Source organism: Silurus meridionalis, chromosome 6, assembly GCF_014805685.1.
Source record: "Silurus meridionalis isolate SWU-2019-XX chromosome 6, ASM1480568v1, whole genome shotgun sequence".
Classification (NCBI taxonomy): Eukaryota; Metazoa; Chordata; class Actinopteri; order Siluriformes; family Siluridae; genus Silurus; species Silurus meridionalis.
The window spans coordinates 5269342-5286731 of NC_060889.1; the positions used below are offsets into that span (position 1 = coordinate 5269342).

General features: G+C 40.8%; 2 protein-coding genes across 4 annotated transcripts in view; both read right to left on the bottom strand.

The window, feature by feature from the left end:
* Nucleotides 1-252: 252 nt before the first annotated feature.
* On the bottom strand, nucleotides 253-10324 carry LOC124387059. Its single transcript, XM_046851153.1, has 12 exons — nucleotides 10277-10324; nucleotides 5489-5590; nucleotides 5244-5357; nucleotides 4940-5143; nucleotides 3706-3798; nucleotides 3373-3514; nucleotides 1985-2076; nucleotides 1710-1889; nucleotides 1517-1624; nucleotides 1291-1435; nucleotides 692-799; nucleotides 253-609 (listed from the first exon to the last, which is right to left on the bottom strand). Exons 1-12 carry the CDS (start codon nucleotides 10322-10324, stop codon nucleotides 566-568), a joined length of 1380 nt encoding a protein of 459 aa, XP_046707109.1. The 3' UTR covers nucleotides 253-565.
* A 2596-nt stretch (nucleotides 10325-12920) lies between these two features.
* Nucleotides 12921-17390, bottom strand: part of apol1 (apolipoprotein L, 1) — a 7299-nt gene continuing 2829 nt past the window's right edge. Inside the window, exons 4-12 of one of the 3 annotated variants that reach the window (XM_046852759.1) lie at nucleotides 17008-17079; nucleotides 16705-16764; nucleotides 16048-16107; nucleotides 15685-15753; nucleotides 14941-15003; nucleotides 14822-14861; nucleotides 14696-14747; nucleotides 14171-14624; nucleotides 12921-14093 (exon numbers count right to left, since the gene is read on the bottom strand). In XM_046852759.1, the coding sequence (XP_046708715.1) occupies nucleotides 13548-14093; nucleotides 14171-14624; nucleotides 14696-14747; nucleotides 14822-14861; nucleotides 14941-15003; nucleotides 15685-15753; nucleotides 16048-16107; nucleotides 16705-16764; nucleotides 17008-17079 (1416 nt within the window). In that variant the 3' untranslated portion in view covers nucleotides 12921-13547. Of the gene's footprint in view, nucleotides 14094-14170; nucleotides 14625-14695; nucleotides 14748-14821; nucleotides 14862-14940; nucleotides 15007-15684; nucleotides 15754-15837; nucleotides 16108-16704; nucleotides 16765-17007; nucleotides 17080-17390 lie in introns of those variants that run through there. The other 2 variants (XM_046852758.1, XM_046852760.1) reach the window with 2 other exon arrangements.

A 17390-nucleotide genomic window follows, 5' to 3' on the forward strand; every position in this document is an offset into this window, starting at 1 on the left:
AGGCGTATTTACTAAAAGCAAACTACTTACAGACCACGGTGTGCACAAGGTCAGTTTTACATGTTGATTAACCGAGATCATGTACAGAAACACACACACACACACACACACACACACACACACACGTTCTGGAAAACTCTCAGCTGCCACCATGTAGAGAAGAAACTAAAAGTCATGATCACGCAGAAGCCTGCAGTCTTTAAAAGAAACAGATTCATGAGAAACAGTGAACCACAAACAGACGGAGGGGAATTGTGGAAAGTAGACTTTTAATTAACACATTATCATTAATGCATGTCCTCTGATTTCAACTTTACATGAAGGCAGAATGGAGCATTGTGTACAGTTTAATAATCATATCTAAATCATTTCAAGTGAAGAAAACCTGCAACTTACTTTTAACGAATCAGAACGTATGAAAATCGGAGCTTTGATCAAAAATAAAAACAGGCATGATGTCATGTTCCGCCAATTCATTAACCATGGCTTCATATACGTGCACACACACACACACACACACACACACAATTATCATTTCACATCTTCATATGACATCAGGAGGTTTCTAGATGAAGCGGAGAGTCAGCGCGCTGATCAGCAGCACTAATACTGAAATGCAGAAAGATTTACACTTGAGCATTTCTACAATAAAAACACGACATCAGTGTAAACGTGTGTAAAGTGTGTTTACCGCTGGTCCAGAGGCTGATGACGTGGCGGTTGCTGTTGTTCAGGGCGGTGACGTTGGAGATGTCTACTCTAAGCTCCAGTTGTGTGTCTGGATCTCCCAGAGTGCTTCCTGTGGAATTACAGTCAATTATTATAAACTCCTAATTCATTCTGTCCATTCTTCTCCAAGATCTTCCCACAGAGCTGGAGACACACAGGTACAGGACTTTAGGCTTTGGATGCAGGAGCATGAAGTTTTCTGTTCCCTTGAACTTAAAAACCCGAACCTGTTCCAGCATCACAATGCCCCAGTGCACAAAGCCAGCACCATGAAGATCTGCTTTACATGGGTTGGAGTGGAAGATCTCCTGCTCTACACTAATAAAAACCTCTTCCTGACTTTAATAACACAATTGTGTCTGAATGAAACATCTTCCCAGAAGAGTGGAGCTCATCATAACAGGAAATGTGGACTAAATGTGGAACATGATGTGTAAGTAGCACATACTAATCTTATTGTCAGGTGTCCACAAAACAATTCGGGCCATTAAGTGTGTGTAAATGAGAAGGAGTTTAATTATGAGGTTGTGGAATAAGGAAGGTGGAACTGTTAAAGCTCACCGCTGGTGCTTCCGTTCATGAGGGTGACAGTGAAGACAGAGTCGGCTTTGATGCTGACGTTGGAGAAACTGGAGCTGGTGTTGAAGATGCACTGGATGAGACTCTTGTTTTCTGACACTACGCCTTGGTTGCTGTAAACAGTGTCCTGAGGAAGAAAAAAAACTCGTGTGTGCATTCACGTCTTTCAGTGCTGATTTTGTGTACAAGAGCGAGTGTTGTGTCTTACCACATTCACAGGTAACAAACGTTTGCCCACTTTCGTAGCCGGAAGGAAGAAGTACTCGATGTTGTTAAAACTGTTGTTGTTAGCGCAGACAAACACAACATTGGATCCCTGGGAGAAAAAAAGAGACCTGCACATTCAGCCACTCAGATTTCTTACATTTTAAATCGAGAATTGAGCATCGTTTCTTCTTTACCTGCTGAGTGAGTCCCAGTGCCACGAATCCAGACGTCGTGCCGCTCAGCTCAAACAAGAAGTTCTGGCTGGTGGCTTGAATGGAGGTGAAAAAGCAGCTGGAGCTCACTGAAGGGTCGCAATTCGGTCCGGTCGCGATGCACAGCTTACTGACGCCACAGCCGGTACGATTGATGTTGAACTGAAGATTCATGGAAAGAAAACAAAAACAACGGTGAGACACAGCACGTCGAAGTTTATTCAGAAGACATCAGTAATGCTTATGAACTCCATTACCGTCGCTGCAGCTGGAATGTTGCTCATGGCATTTGCCAGGTTCAGGAATTTGAAGGATTGAAACACTGTAGTTGCATTTCCCAGGGCGGTTCCTGTAGGAATGGGACAGAAAACCTGTCATTTGTGGTGCAATAAAAAGCTTCTTATACCCTGTTTTTGACCCTATTGTTCTTCTGCCTTTTCCTTTTTTCTTCTTCTGGCTTTGGTGTCCACAGCAATCTGTAGAACTGTTTCTAAAAGTTGTTAAATTGTGTATTAAAAAGTTGTGAACTTTGGCACAGTGGTTCTAACCGATAATTCTTTAAAGTTGGCCAAGTGCCGCCAACACCACACACTAGCGCCACCATCAGGCCAAAATTTGGGCTGATTTGGAAACGCATCCATGAACACATTTGAACTGTACATCCAGATTTAGATTAGAATTTTGGTCACATCTTCATAAAAGTCTGATTATTTTGAATATTCCAAACAGATTGTCCATAGTGGACCAATGATTCTATAAAACAAAGCCGCTAAACAGGAAGTCAGGCTGTATCTCAACAATGAACCTTGGTAGGTATCTTCAAGCTAATGGCCAGAAGCTAAGCAACAAATTCCCCACCAGCGCCACCTCCTGGTAGCACAATAGCGTGAGAAGAACACTTAAATGTAACTGCTATTATTGGCCCACTTTTTAATGATGTCGAATCTTCACCAGATTTGACTCACATCTTGAGACAATTTTGAAGAAATAGTTATGAAAGAAATTTTCCAAACAGTTCCTCTGTAACTTAATGACAAATGCAAATGCAAAAAAAACCCCAGAATGTGAGGGTGTGTCTGAGCAAAGCATTTACTCATCATAACAACATTTAATGACTTGATAAGAATCTTCAGGACCACACCCTGAATGAACCCAAAACATTTCATGACTGCGCCACCTTTTGGTCAATAACTGCAACAACTTTCATCTTTTCCCCTCATATCATTTGGAAAATATCCCCTCATATCATTTGGAAAATTTGGGTTAATTTACAGTTCTTTTTTACTCGATTTGCCTGAATGCTAAAGTTAAAACACATCAGAATCTGGATTTCTAATGTAGTTTCTGTCCACCAGTATATCACAAACTGCCACACTATCATTAGACTGACCTGGACAAAAACTCTACAGATTCTAAGAATTTCAGACACTCCAAATGGGTCGTCATAATGGGGAAGTGATGCTATATCTCCACAGCAACTTTATCCACCAATACAAACTACAGCAGAAATCTTCCGGACCAGGACCTGAGGCTATGCAACAAAAGTTCTTGTAATAGCATGTTAAAAACGCTTCCATCTAAGTGCCATAATTGCCTGTGTGATACCTGATTTATAAGAATCACTAGGAAGCAGGTAAACACCCACCGTTTGTGGTTCCATTGAAGATGGAGACATTGTAAGGCAGTTGACCTGCAGCAGTGAGGAGGGTGGAGTTGAAGCTGATGTTGAAGGTACACTGGATGAGGTTTCCTGTGATTGAACCCTGAACACTAGTTACATTTGTGGTCTATGAAAAGGGACAGATGGAGAGACAGGGATTAGTTTAGAGTTTGAGATCTCTATCAGTATTTGATTAAACATTGAAAAAATATATGAACATGGATGAAAGTGTGTGGAGCCTCCTATGGAATTGTTCTAAAAATGTTTGTGTCACTCCAGCAACTATATATATACAGTATATATACATTGGAGTCATACCACAACATTAGGAGTCAGCACTGGGCCGGACTGGTTAGCTGTTTCGAAGAAGAAATTGCTGTTATTGTTGCCACAGACGAACACCACGGGTCCCTAAAAAATACAAGGAAGTGATGATCTGAGCAAGAAAGCAAATTCCATAAATTCTCCAGGTTCATAATTACTTCATTATACTGAGCAGAAAATGTCTGAGGTTTAATAAACCCAATAGAGAAAAGAAAGACAGGAGCACAACGCTTAAGTGTAGGAATAAAACGATTTGTAACATAGAAACAAAGAAACATCTAACATAGAAATAATGCTTAACTTTTATACCTGTTATCATGCTGCCAGTTCGAATGAATACAACATTTAGCATCAAAGACCACCGCAAAGTGCTGCTGTGCCGAAACTTTTAAGCACCTTCAGGACATGGGGTGAGGGCAGTTGTGTAACAATAATCTACTGTGTTTGTAAAATACAGCATCCTAACACACCAAACAGCAGATACCCAAAATAACCAACAGACTGGATGTTGTTTAATTACGACTCCCCAATCGAAAGATTATATTATACAAATTATACATTTTTGTACATCATGACTGCTCATTTACCATCAGAACACCACAGAGTTTGGTGCCAATACTCCAAATCATAGTGGAGACAAAGTGGAGACATAGTGGAGACATAACCTGACGTTCAATGGACAAATGGTTCCAAAAAAAATCCACATTAACAAGAAAAAAAAACTTAAAGCATTTTTTGTTTCTTGAGCCCAGAATTTTCCTGATACACAATAACAAAACAACAGAATAACAAAATGACAAAAAGTCTGTGTTTAAAAGTTATTGTCCATTTTCTTCTCACTTTTTGTACTCTTTTGGGATTGATCTCGAGGTGTTAACCTCTTATCTCTAACCTCAGTACAAAGTGTTTAACGGTATTTTAGAGCGAACACTTTACGGGTATCTACTCTCGCCACATCCTGGAGAGTCTCTTTGCGCTATTTGTGAAGATTAGAATGTTTCAGAAATATGTGATTAAAGCACATGCACATATGGACATCTGGGGCATTTAGGAGTGTATCAGTGTAATCACCTCTCCTTTGCTACCAGAACCAGAACCAGACCGGTGCATGATGCAGTGATTCTTAGCATTATAATATATATTTACTGTAAATATGAAAAATGAGTAGTAAATATAAATATAATTATTTGGCAGTCAATATATTGTGATTGTGAGTTAATAATGTTACCATTAATTGCTGGGTTTCGTTGTTGGAGGGGTTCAGTCCCAACGCCACGTATCCTGTTACCAGCCCGGTGAGTTCCACGGTCAGTACTGCATTAGTGAGCTGTGTGGAGCTGAAAAAGCAGCTGGAGGTGGTTGAAGGTGTGCACTTAAATGGATTGGACACACACAGCTTGCTGCTGCCACACCCGGTACGAGTGATGTTGCTCTGGTGATTGAAAGAGAGAAAATACACCCTCGTTAACTTTCATGTTCGGTTCTGTTCATCCCAGAGTATTTAGGTTCTGAGTTTCTCAAATGTAAGTTACATTGAGCGCTGATGATGGGAGGATCTGGGCTTCAGTGAAATGGCCAACAGCACAGAGGAGCACAAGCAACACCACAAATCTGGCTTCCATGTCTACTGAAAACACACACACACACTAACATACACACACACACTTTTAGAACTTTAAATAAAATAAATAATGCAGGTGCTGTTATCAGTCACTAGTTACAATTCAAACTATATATTGAAATACTTTTGCACAAGTTTAAACGCTAGAAACGTTACCTGGGAACTGGAAGGATGAGACGCTGATACAGGATGCAGTAAAGCAGATGTGTAAGGTTTGATCTCTGGCTCCTTCTTTTTAAACCCGATAGGGCGTGGCATCTACAGAGACAATTCACTGCATCATAGAATTCATCAGAGTAGAATTACAGGTTTACAGCAGTTTATAATCTAAAACACTGAAGTCACTGTTCCTGAAGAAACAATGAAAAGAAATGAGTTTTCTTTTTTAATCTAATAAATGTGTAATTGCTCGCACTGAAGCGGAAGCAGTGTTTACTGTTGACCACATGGTGAATCGATGCACTGTGACTTTTATATCTTAACGTGATTATAAATGAATAAATGCCGAAAAGTCATGAAAATATTTTTGAGTTTATTTTTATTTCAGGATTTTTTTTAATAAATAATCAGAAATACCAGATACCATGTTTTCTTTAGAATTTTATTTCTTTTTGATCACTAAACGAAATGTTCACTCGACTAATCCAGAACATTTTTCTGAACCCCCTTTTGCTCTCAGAATTATGCAGCACTTCAGATTTTTTTATTCTAATCTTGTTTCCTGGTTTGTGTGTGTTTTGCCTGTTGCATGCTGTAATTGATCACCTGACCCGAGCCTGCACATGACGCCGACAGTAAACCAGGTTTTGGATTTTCCTGCTTCTTCTAATGAATACACCCTTTACTGCAGCGGCATCCTTCGCAACACACCTTACACAACAGATTCCTTCCTCTAACACGGATGTTCTCAACTGATTTTTAATTTACCCGGAAAGCTAATTATAGTCTTGTGGACTCCAAGTCTAAAAAGAAGCAGTGGCTTTGACTGGAGTACTTATCGACCTGGCTCTTCCTCCTGGTCACCACAGGAACCAGAGGCTTTTGGAATGTATCTGAGATCAGTTGCTTTTTAATAAAGGGGTTTTGTTGTCCCACGATTAAAGTGAAAATTATGTTTGGGATTCACGGCCTTTCCCAGCCTTTTCCTCTGTAAAAGCTCTGGATAACAGTTCAGCATCCAACAATCCAACCAGATATCAACAGGATGGTTTTATAATAAGGCAGCCTTCTTAACTCATTCAGATTCTGATTCTGGTTCTAAGTCTGATTCTGGTTCTAAGTCTGATTGCTCCCACTATCTGACCCCAGTGATCCTGTCCCAGGTTGATGTCATTGGTTGTTTCCCTACATGTTCTTATTTCCATGTAACCGTTTTGCCTTTTATGTATTTTGTGCATTAAAACCCCATGTGCCTTTTGTCCTGTACAAAGTGAAGCTTCGTCTTTTCCTACTGGACCTGACCCACCTCTTCTAATAAATAAACCTTCTCCTGCAACTGTATCCATCTCAACCCCTGTTGCATGAGATGTTGCAGCTGATAGATGTATTAGCAGACCTGAAACTAATGATCTCCAGCCCTCTGATTTAAATTGGACTCGTCCAGAATTGGACAGACGTTTACTAATATCCAGAATCCCATAGAGCAGGAAGGATTTCTGCAATCACTCATCAACATAGCTGCTAAATTATAATCATCCAAATAAATTATAATCACAAAGTTACACTGTGATCATCAAGAGGAATGATTCTGAAATTAAAGTAAAGCAGTGGCATCACTACCCAGTGTTTGTGCTCACAGATAAAAAGTGGAATGTGTTCTGTATGTAAAGAGTTAAAAGAGTTATCTATCCCACAATGCTTTCTGGATGGAGATGGTCAGCCATGACTTTTCCAACAACTTCAGAACAGATGGTGTTTATTCTTCATTTGAAGACACACAGCACTACATTTCACTCCATTTTCACTAAAAAGGCCACGAGTGATAAAAAGCTGCATACAGGAGCTGCTTAGTTGTGAACAAATGTACATGAAAGTACACAGGCGTATCACTGGAGAAGCCATAAAACTATAAAAGCAGCTCAGACCCGTGGTGTCGTTACCAGTGATGGACAGTAATGAAGGAACTGGAATGTGTTACTGTTCTTCATGTATCTGTTCTTTACTAAAGAGATTTTTACTGTAACTTCACTACATTTCAAAATCAAATCTCTTCCTTTTTACTCAAATTCACGGCTTGTGTACAGAATGCTCTTCTTCTTCACATCTTCAGGTTTGTTATCCATCTTGAAGTTCAATCCTGAGCCATCTCACTGCTCAGGGTTCACACTGGAGAGCTACGTATATGCTGATTGTGTGTTGATGGAGATCAGGTGGAGATAGTTTGAGTTGAATATATTGAGGGTTCGTGATCTCTGAACAACATTTAGCTTTGTGTTGAACTTCTGCTCTCTCAGTGCAGCCAAAACAGTTATGAGGAACATTTCTTTAGTTTTTAAACAAAGGGAAGTTCTGGATTGTTAGAGTTTCAATAAGAATGCTATAAATAATAACAGAAAACAGGAGGCAGTTGAGGGAAGTGTTGCGTATGGTAAATTTACCGTACACCAGAACAGGAAATACATAGTTTCGTCCACATTCCAGACAATTAGGTGTAACAACATAATTGCTAAAAGCTGCAAGCTGTGTGTGTGTGTGTGTGTGTGTGTGTGTGTGTGTGTGTGAATTATAATGTGAATATTGTGGGATTCGATCAGGTGGGAGTGGTTACATTATAATGAGACAGGAAATGGAGAAGTGCTACATGTCCATTCAATTTCACCCGAATGTGAACCAATCTGTTCTCAAGAGACCAACAATTCCTACAGTATATGTCCATGTGGTGTCCTGAGGGTTCTCCAGGTTCCTTCCTACTCTCTACTACAAGTAATGGTAACGGTGATTCTAAATTGGCCCTGAATGACTCCTGTCTTCTCAGCTGAGTTCCATCCCAGACCTTCCCTCATCGTTCTGATCCAATAACACGTCAAACCAAGCAAACACACCGTTTACTTCATTTCTGTCCATCACTGGCAACGACATCAATATATTTTTTTGCTTGATTTTCTGATATTACATTCATTTGGAAGAACTTTGAAAGAACTGGTGATTCTGATGTTTATTCTGTTCAGTAATTGCGATATTATATTGATATATATCAGATTTCTGTATGGATCATGACTTTGGTTCCTGTTCATACACCATCATATAACCATTATATTGTATTTTTGAACATCTCACATTCCACATCTAGTCCAAATGTCCTGTTCTAATGAGCTCCACTCTTCTGGGAAGATGTTCCACTTGATTTAGAGGAGATTCACAAAGCACATGAGCATTGTCATGCTGGAACAGGTTTCGGGTCTCCGCGGTGAAGTGAAGAGAAAAGTTTATGCTTCTGCATCCAGAAATGTCCTCCAAATTTGTTTTGTTCCCCCAAGCACCATTTAGAGTTTATTGAACAACGGTGAAAGATTTTGCTGTCGATTTTGTAGCATGAGGCAGAAAACACACCTACATAACTGAGAGTGTCACAATTCAGATCACGAAAGATCTTTCAAAAAGCATCCAGAGAATGTCACAAATGTTCCACATCGTGTTGTTTGAAAAAACATCACTTCACATTTGACATAAAAAAGAAACATAGTTCAGGTGATATAAAAAACTGTTTATATGATTTTTATACCTAAAAATAAAAAATGAATAAAACATCCAAATAACTCAAATGAGTCTCAGTGTAGATGAACTGATGGTGTTCTCCATTTTTGTATGCTCTTCACAAAAAAGATTAGGAGGATTTCCATAAATAAACACAGGCCACATGTCTATCAGCAGGATATCAGATGTGGTTTCTACACACCTGAAATATAACCCTTATTTTACATAATATGTAAAGGATATAAACTGGTGTGAGAAGGTGTACAGTAGTGTGTAAGATGTGAATAAACACTCGTGGTCCAGTGTAACATGGTTCATCGCTGCCATAAGAATAAAATAATCATCAGAACAATTGTATGAATAATAAACTGATGGTGGAAGTTTGTGTTGTTGTGGTACATTTTATTCCTGTAGGAAACTGGGGCAGGTGAACGCAGTGTCTTTGCTGTAAATTAAATACATGAACATTGTTGTGTTTACTCCCTCGAGTTTCTTTCAAAAGCAAAACTACGCAATAAATGATGGACACGCCGTCTAGTGTAGTTTGAGAAGGACGAGGAGATATGAATGTCCAACCAGCTGTTTTTACTGAAGAAACACCTTCACACATTAAAGTGCAATAAAATAAATCCCTTGGATTCTTTTTGTTTTGAATCTCAGTAAAAGCTATGATTTAAACTGTAGTTCAGTACAAACCGTTAAACAAAACATCCTTAAAAAGTGTGTACTGCCTCTGCCCCGGATACTGAAGATCACACACTGAAGGGTCACGGTGGTGTTTGAAAGCTGAAAACATCATCCACACAGACGGATCTCTGGTGATCCAGCAGTGAGCTTTTATTTACAGTGTGTCTGTTGGTTGATTGGAGATCGGAGCTTTAATGATTATATAATAAACATCACAGGTTCTTTAAGTAATAATGCAAACTGTAATGTTTAGAGAGAAACCAGGACCAGCAGCAGAAATCACTTAAATGACTGAAGCTTCATCTGTGTTGGGTTTTTCTCTTTCTATTATAACTGCACATGAATCAGGACTTTACACCTGAAGTGTTTCAAATAACTCCATTTATAAAACATTCGCATTCGTTTTTTTGTCAAATGCCTTTAAAGTGTTTTTTTGTGTACTTGTGTTTAATTGACAGATTTCTCAGGTGGCCTATTGAATGCTACTGAGATCATTCTTAAACTCCACAAAGAGAGACTGGACGCCTTGCAGAACAACTTACATGAGCACAAATACCCACTGACGTGGTGCTGACCTACATAGTCTTTGAGATCTGCAGGCATCTCGTACATCGTGCATTACACCTGCATCATTCCATTATAAAAAAAGAGATGCGATAAAGTCAGGAAGGGGGTAATGTGATCGAGAAAGAAGATTAGATTCCACGATTTAGCACCATTTTTCTGGACTTCAACAGAGAGAACGAGAGAGAGAGAGAATGGCTACATCGAGACAGAACATCTTGAAGATCATAATAATGCTCCAGGGGAAGCCAGGTGAGAAGGGTGTATCTCCTCAGGTTCCTCTGCCAGAAACGACAGACCACAAAGAAGACGAGTAAACATTCACTTCTCCAAACCCCCATTTACTACTGACCCCCTGAGCTCCACCAATCACCAGCTCACTTCACCTCCACCTTCAGCGAATAAACACACACATCCTGAGTACACACTCTGAATGTATTGAGTGTCTGAATCATTCCACTCATTAATGGTTTATATGAGCAGTGTGTTGTGTGTCTTCTCTCAGTGTTCCATCACACATTTACTTTGTACAGTGGGGAATATTTGCATGATGGAACTCACGTTTCCTGTTAGTGTAGGAACGTGTTTCTGACAAAATCGATTTATCTCTTCATTATCTCTATTAAATACATTCCATGAAGCCGATATTCATCACATTTGTCTGAATATTGTTCTTCATAAAGATCCTCGGACTTCCTGTTAATGGAATCTGATTATGAAAGGAAAGAGAAAGTACATGAACCACGGTAAATTTTCAGACCAACACACACACACACACACACACACACACACACACACACACACACACACACACGTACACGCATACCAAGGTCATGGAAATTCCAGATAAAAACTCAATATCTATGAATCAGAACACGTCACGTTTGGATCAGAACAGACGTACAGTCTGACAGTCGGAAACATGGTGACTGATGAAACATGGAATTCTGAGACTCTGCTCTAAACAATGTTCAAATAACGCAAACATCCTTCAGTTCAATTCACTTTTATTTGTTGAGTGATTTTAATAAAGAACTTTAGCTCAAAGCAGCTTTACAGACATGAAATAATGTATACATTTATTCCTTATGACTGTACGTTTATCCCACTGGTGACTGTGGTAAAGAAGAAGACATGAAGTCCATTCACCATCACAGGCCATTACATGCAAACTGCTGATATTCATTCCAGTCCAGATCCATCCTCAAAGTTCTAAAGTCACTCAGTTACTTCATGGATCTTGAGGTTTTTAACAGAGTCTCTAATTGAAGAGAACTTCATCCAGAGGCAGGACGTCAGGACGGACCAGGCAGATTCTGCAGATGCTGTCGGCTCTTTCCTGTGTTTCATATTTAGCAGTTTGAGACGACACGGTGGAAAATCCGTCCAAACATGAAGTCAAATTACAAATAAACAGAAATCAAATGAAAAAATGTTATTAATTATTATTGCTGTTGTTTTTCTTGTTGTTGTTTTTCTTGTTAATTTTTGTTGTGTTGTTACTGTTGTTCTTTTATTCTTATTATTATTGCTGTTGTTTTCTTGTTATTGTTATTGTTGTTGCTGTTATTATTGTTCTTTTTATTGTTTTTATTGTTGCTGGTATTATTGGTATTATTATTGTTATTGTTATTATTACTCCTTCAGTAATGTATGTATTGAACACTAGGGGGCGCTGTATGACAGACAGGAAGTCATTTGTGCGTGTACGTGAACATTTTCTGTGCTGAATGAATCCACGGCTCGGGTTCAGACACGAACACGTTCATTCCAGCGGAATGTTATTTTCACTCTGGATGAAGAAACTCCAGCGAGCGTTCAGAGAGTGAAGGTTGGTGGTTTATCTGATGATGTCGTTCTGTCTCTCCAAAAAAGAAGTGTTAGTTCATTCCCAAGGTCTAATAGACCAAGACCCTGTTTCACACCTACACAACTCATTCCAACTTCCTTCAAAAGTTCAGAAACCACAAACTTCACACTAATAAATAAGAGCTTAATGGAGCTTCAGGATCATTCAGAATCTTTTAACTGAAGATGAAGAGAAGATGTTCCGATGTGTTGATGAACATGGCGAGTCGTGAGGTCAGATTCCTCCAGTTTTCTCGAATGCATTGAGACACGTGTTGATGAACTACTGACGTGAATCTCTTATGTGCGTTATTGAAATGCGAGTAGGACTAGAATTATCTGCTCCACAAAAAGAGAAACTTGGTTGGTGTCACTTCTGGGTGGAGGATTTGAAGATGTTGGAACATCAGCAAGCAAGTGGAGTTCTAAATGATTGTGGTGGAGGAAAATGTGCAGAAGAATACAACAAAATAAAATAATACGAGCATAAAAACTGGTGTTTTATAAATCTAATAATAAACGTGAATCCACGTGTTGTTGTTTGATCATTTTGCTCTCTTGGGGGTTTGAGTTTAGCAGTAATGTATTATGTGTTAGCGGCCGGAGCTCCTTTCAGAAGGTAGTGGATGGAGGTGAGTCATGTGACCGGAGCTCCTTTAAGAAGGTAGTGGATGGAGGTAAGTCATGTGACCGGAGCTCCTTTAAGAAGGTAGTGGATGAAGGTAAGACATGTGACCGGAGCTCCTTTAAGAAGGTAGTGGATGAAGGTAAGACATGTGAGCGAGGCATCATGACCTGCATCAAGAGTGAGTGATAGACAGATGTGGAGGAGAAAATCCAGCCATTTTCCACAATAAAACATTGTTCAGAATCAGATCATAAATAAAACAGTAATAATGTAAGTTATGTATTCTTTCTGTGCGACCCGATACCAACTGACCCACGGACCGGGGCCGGTCTATGGCCTGGGGGTTGGGGACCAATGGTGTAGAAGATCTTGGCACTAGAGAAAGCAAGGTGGAGAAAGAGGAAGCTGTGTTGAGAAGCTTCAGAGGGTGGAGATGAAACCAGTGATGGAGGAGGTGGAGTTAAAGTGTGCAAGGCAGGCGTGTACTAGGTTTGTTTATCTTTCTGTTACCAGTGGTGAAGATGCAGGAGGTGGATGAGAAGGTGGAGATGAACGTGTACAAGGTGGAGGTGAAAGTGGAGGTGGAGAAGTTGCCAGAGGTATTGTATAACTGAAGGTAAAGAAGCTGTAGAGTCTCGAGGCAGAAGTAATAGAAGTAGATGTGAAGGTGGAGAAGTTAGAGATGAAGGAGAAGGTGGAGAAGGTCACAGAGAAGGATATGGATAAGAACACAGAGGAACGGAAGTTGTATCATTTGGAGATTTGAAGAGGAGAACATATGGTTTGTTTGAAAGCTTAAGGTTCTGTGTGTGCTTCAGCTTTCTGTGAAAGAGAAGATGAAATGGAGGTGGAGGTTAAGGTGTTAGAGGAGGTTGAGATGCCAGAGTTAAAGGAACAGGAGGTTGTGGAGGTGTGGTGAGTCGAGGCGGAGGTAGAAATGGAGGGCATGGGGTTAGAGATGGAGGTGACGGAGAAGGCGGAGCTTTGTGAACACTTCAGCTCCTCTCGGATGATATTGAGCTCCACCAGTCCTTCGTGCAGCTGCTCCACCACCTCGCGGATCTTTCTGGCTAATTCCGACTTGGCTCCTTTCCTGAGTTCGTGAGAATCCTTCGCCACAAAATAAAGGTCCATGGCAACAAAGAGGCCTGTAAGGATTCCCGTCGCCATGGCAGCAACCTGCACCGCTCTGGCTGCCGTCCTACCCGTTACCATGGTGGCCTCGGTGAACCTGGTGATTTCATTGGCGCTGATGAGAACCGCTTTCCCCGCCATGACGCCGTCCTCATAGATATTACTGGTCCCACAGAGGTCGCCATCGTACACCTTTAGCTTTTTCACCTTGGGATTAGTCAAAGTTCACATAGTTAAAAGGGGTGCCAATACATTTCTAACTCACACAGACGTCTGGTACTCACCTTGGGGCCACGGAACTCTCGCAGGTTCTCGACACCAAGTTTGATGAATCTCGTGCATTTGTCGATGTCGGCCATCTTGCTCTGGAAGTCTTTCACGATGCCCTCGACCTTCCTGCGGTCCAACGTGCCGTGAATGCTGTTGGAGATCCCGGCCGAGGCCGAAGCTAAACCGCCTGCCGCGGCCACGCCCAGGCCCACTGCCGTGACGATCAGGGACGTTCCCATGGTAACAGGTGCCAGGGCAAGGCCCGCTATAGTGGCCACGCCCCCGACGGCACTGGTGGAGCCGCCCGTGATCTGGACCACTTTGGTCCTCTTGTTGAAGCGATCCAGACTGTCGGCGATGAGGTTCAGGTCGATGATGTGCTGCCAGAGAGTCTCTGCTCTCTCGGAAAACAGCTGATGAAACACCCGGATGCCTCGCTGCACCTTCTCGGCTGTTAGCGCAAACGCCCTGAGGAGAAGAAAACCACCGCAGGACTTACAGACGCGTCCCCAAGTAGCGCTATAAAATACTAAACTTACTTTGCCTCTTCTTTTTCAGTCATATCTTCATCTTTGGACATCGGCTCCCACTCTGAAGGACACAAGGAGCAGATGTTATCTCACTCTCTCGGCTACAATGCGTACATATGCTGCGAACACACTCACGTTTAACCGAGCTCCACCACTCCATCAGGCTGTCCAGGTCCTGCAGCACAACACACACCATTACACATACATTCACAGAATCCTACACATTACACACATATTCCTACATTTCTAGATACCTCCTCGTCCTGGCAATGAACTCGAGCCAGATGAAACTCGTTCAGCTGCTCCACCAGGGTTTTCTTCTTTAAGGAAACAAAAATATTTAGATATATAATTTAATAAATTGTAAATAAATCATGTCAGATCTGATGTGGAAAAACTCATTTTATTGAGAAAACAAAGCCGTACAGTGACCTGGTGCCAAGCAGCTGTTCAGAAGAACACAGAGCTCAGTGTCTCCTCACCAATAACATCTTCATCTCCAGATGTGTCCTGGAGTCGTGCAGAGTTTATACTCAAACCAACTGATATTTGGAGAGATCAATAATCCTCTCTAACCTGACAAAAGCTTCAGTCCCAGTTGAAGAGAAGCATAAAAATAGCGTGATGCCACCACCACCGTGCTTCACCATGGGTTTGATTTTCCTCTGGAAGCTTCTTTTAAATGAATTAGTAAATTATATTTTTATATAATTGGTTTCTGGAGGGACGTCTCGTTCTTGGTGCCTTGTTTTCACCATGTTTGATTCTCATGTATATGTTAGTAAGACGAGCTCAGTCTTGGAGTGAAATATGAGACAGTATACGGTGAGACGCAGAATACGAAGAAAACATGAGGAAACGAAGAAGTACACAGAAGTCAGATTCTGTTACTGAAACGTTTAGATTGGACATGGAGAAGAATCCAGGATCAATTTGGCAGTGAAGTGAATTTTCTCCTCTCGTGTGTGAAGGCAGTAAACTTTTCCCTTTCTGATTACCTCGGTTACGGCTGTGCCACCTTCTCCATCTTCTCCACCTTCTCCACTCCTCTTCTCAATCAGTTTACTCTGAAATAAAGAAATAACTTCAACACCATTGGGATGAATGTGAATGCTGACTGCACAACAGAACTTCTCACCTACATCACCTACATCACCACCTGACTTTACTAACACACATGTAGCTGAATGTATCTCTGCAAAATCAAGTAGAACATCTTCCCAGGAGATCTGGAGGTTCTTATAACAGCACATGGAATGGAATGTTTAAAAAGGACATAGGGATTGTATGGTTGGGTGTCCACAAACTTTTGGGCGTGTAGTGTTGCTTTAATATGAACAAAGACAAGCTGAAGCTCCTACCATTGCTGTGATGTTGGGCATGAAGGGGTTCTTCTTCTTCTTTACCTTCTTTTTCTTTGTCTTTAAGGGGAAAAACATTATTTCATGATGAGGGCGATGATGATGATGGTGGTAATGGTGGTAATAATGATGATGAGATGATGATGGTGGTGATGGTGGTAATGGTGATTATGATGATGATGATGGTGGTGATGTTGGTGAAGATGATGATGGTTGTGATGTTGGTGAAGATGATGATGGTGGTGATGATGATGGTAATAGTGATGATGATAATGATGATGATGATGATGGTGATGATGATAATGATGATGGTGGTGATGATGAGGACGATGATGGTGGTGATGATGATGATGATGATGATGGTGGTAATAGTGATGATGATGATGGTGGTAATAGTGATGATGATGATGGTGGTGATGATGGTGGTAATGGTGATGATGATGGTGATGATGATGGTAATAGTGATTATGATGATAGTGGTGCTGATGGCGATGATGATGATGATGATGATGGTGGTGATGGTTGTAATAGTGATGGTGGTGGTGCTGATGGCGATGATGATGGTGGTAATAGTGATGATGATGATGGTAATAGTGATGATGGTGGTGATGATGATGATGGTGGTGATGATGATGGTGGTGATGGTGATGATGATACCAGTGCTTTCTCTTTCTGGACCACAGCACCATCTTGGCTCACACACTCGTCACTCACTACCTGTTGAGTGTGTGTGTAAAAAAATATAACAATTTTGACTAATATTGTGTTACATGATGAAGATGTAAAACAGTATACACACACACACACACACACACACACACACACACACACAGATCATTTCATCACTGCATCAGTATTTCAGATAAAAGTGTTTGTATTCAGATCAGTGTAGATTCATCTATCAATCTGTTCATCACTTTATGAATTGAAAGAAATAAGAGTCATTACTGTGGTCATTACCTGGTCTTCCTTTTTACTCTTCATCTTCTCCTCCTCCTCCTTCTTCTTCTTTATGGCATCCTCTCTGGAGTCCTATCACAACACACACACACACACACACACACACACACACACACATAAATAATGCTCCCATCACCTCCCAGAAGAATCGTGATGATGTTGCTTTTCTCCACCTTCAGGCACACAATCCCCTACAAGAACATTCCTCAAGCAGGAGAGGAACATGAGCTGAACTGTAATACAGAAGGTCCACTGGACAAACTTTCCTTACTGCGCACACAGTGAAACATCTGACACTGAATCACCTTTTTATGTTCATCTTCACTGTGGTGGATCTCGAGGATTCATTTTGAGCTATGCACCTATCTCTGGGTGCTATACTA

What these genes read in the sequence shown, in the direction of transcription:
- LOC124387059 (XM_046851153.1), bottom strand. Translation starts at nt 10,324, where the DNA reads ATGTACGAGATGCCTGCAGATCTCAAAGACTATGTAGGTCAGCACCAC. An exon ending in ACTATGTAGGTCAGCACCAC is followed by an intron (nt 5,591 to 10,276) that starts GTCAGTGGGTAT and finishes TTGTCTCTGTAG; the next exon opens with ATGCCACGCCCTATCGGGTT. An exon ending in CTCATCCTTCCAGTTCCCAG is followed by an intron (nt 5,358 to 5,488) that starts GTAACGTTTCTA and finishes TGTGTATGTTAG; the next exon opens with TGTGTGTGTGTGTTTTCAGT.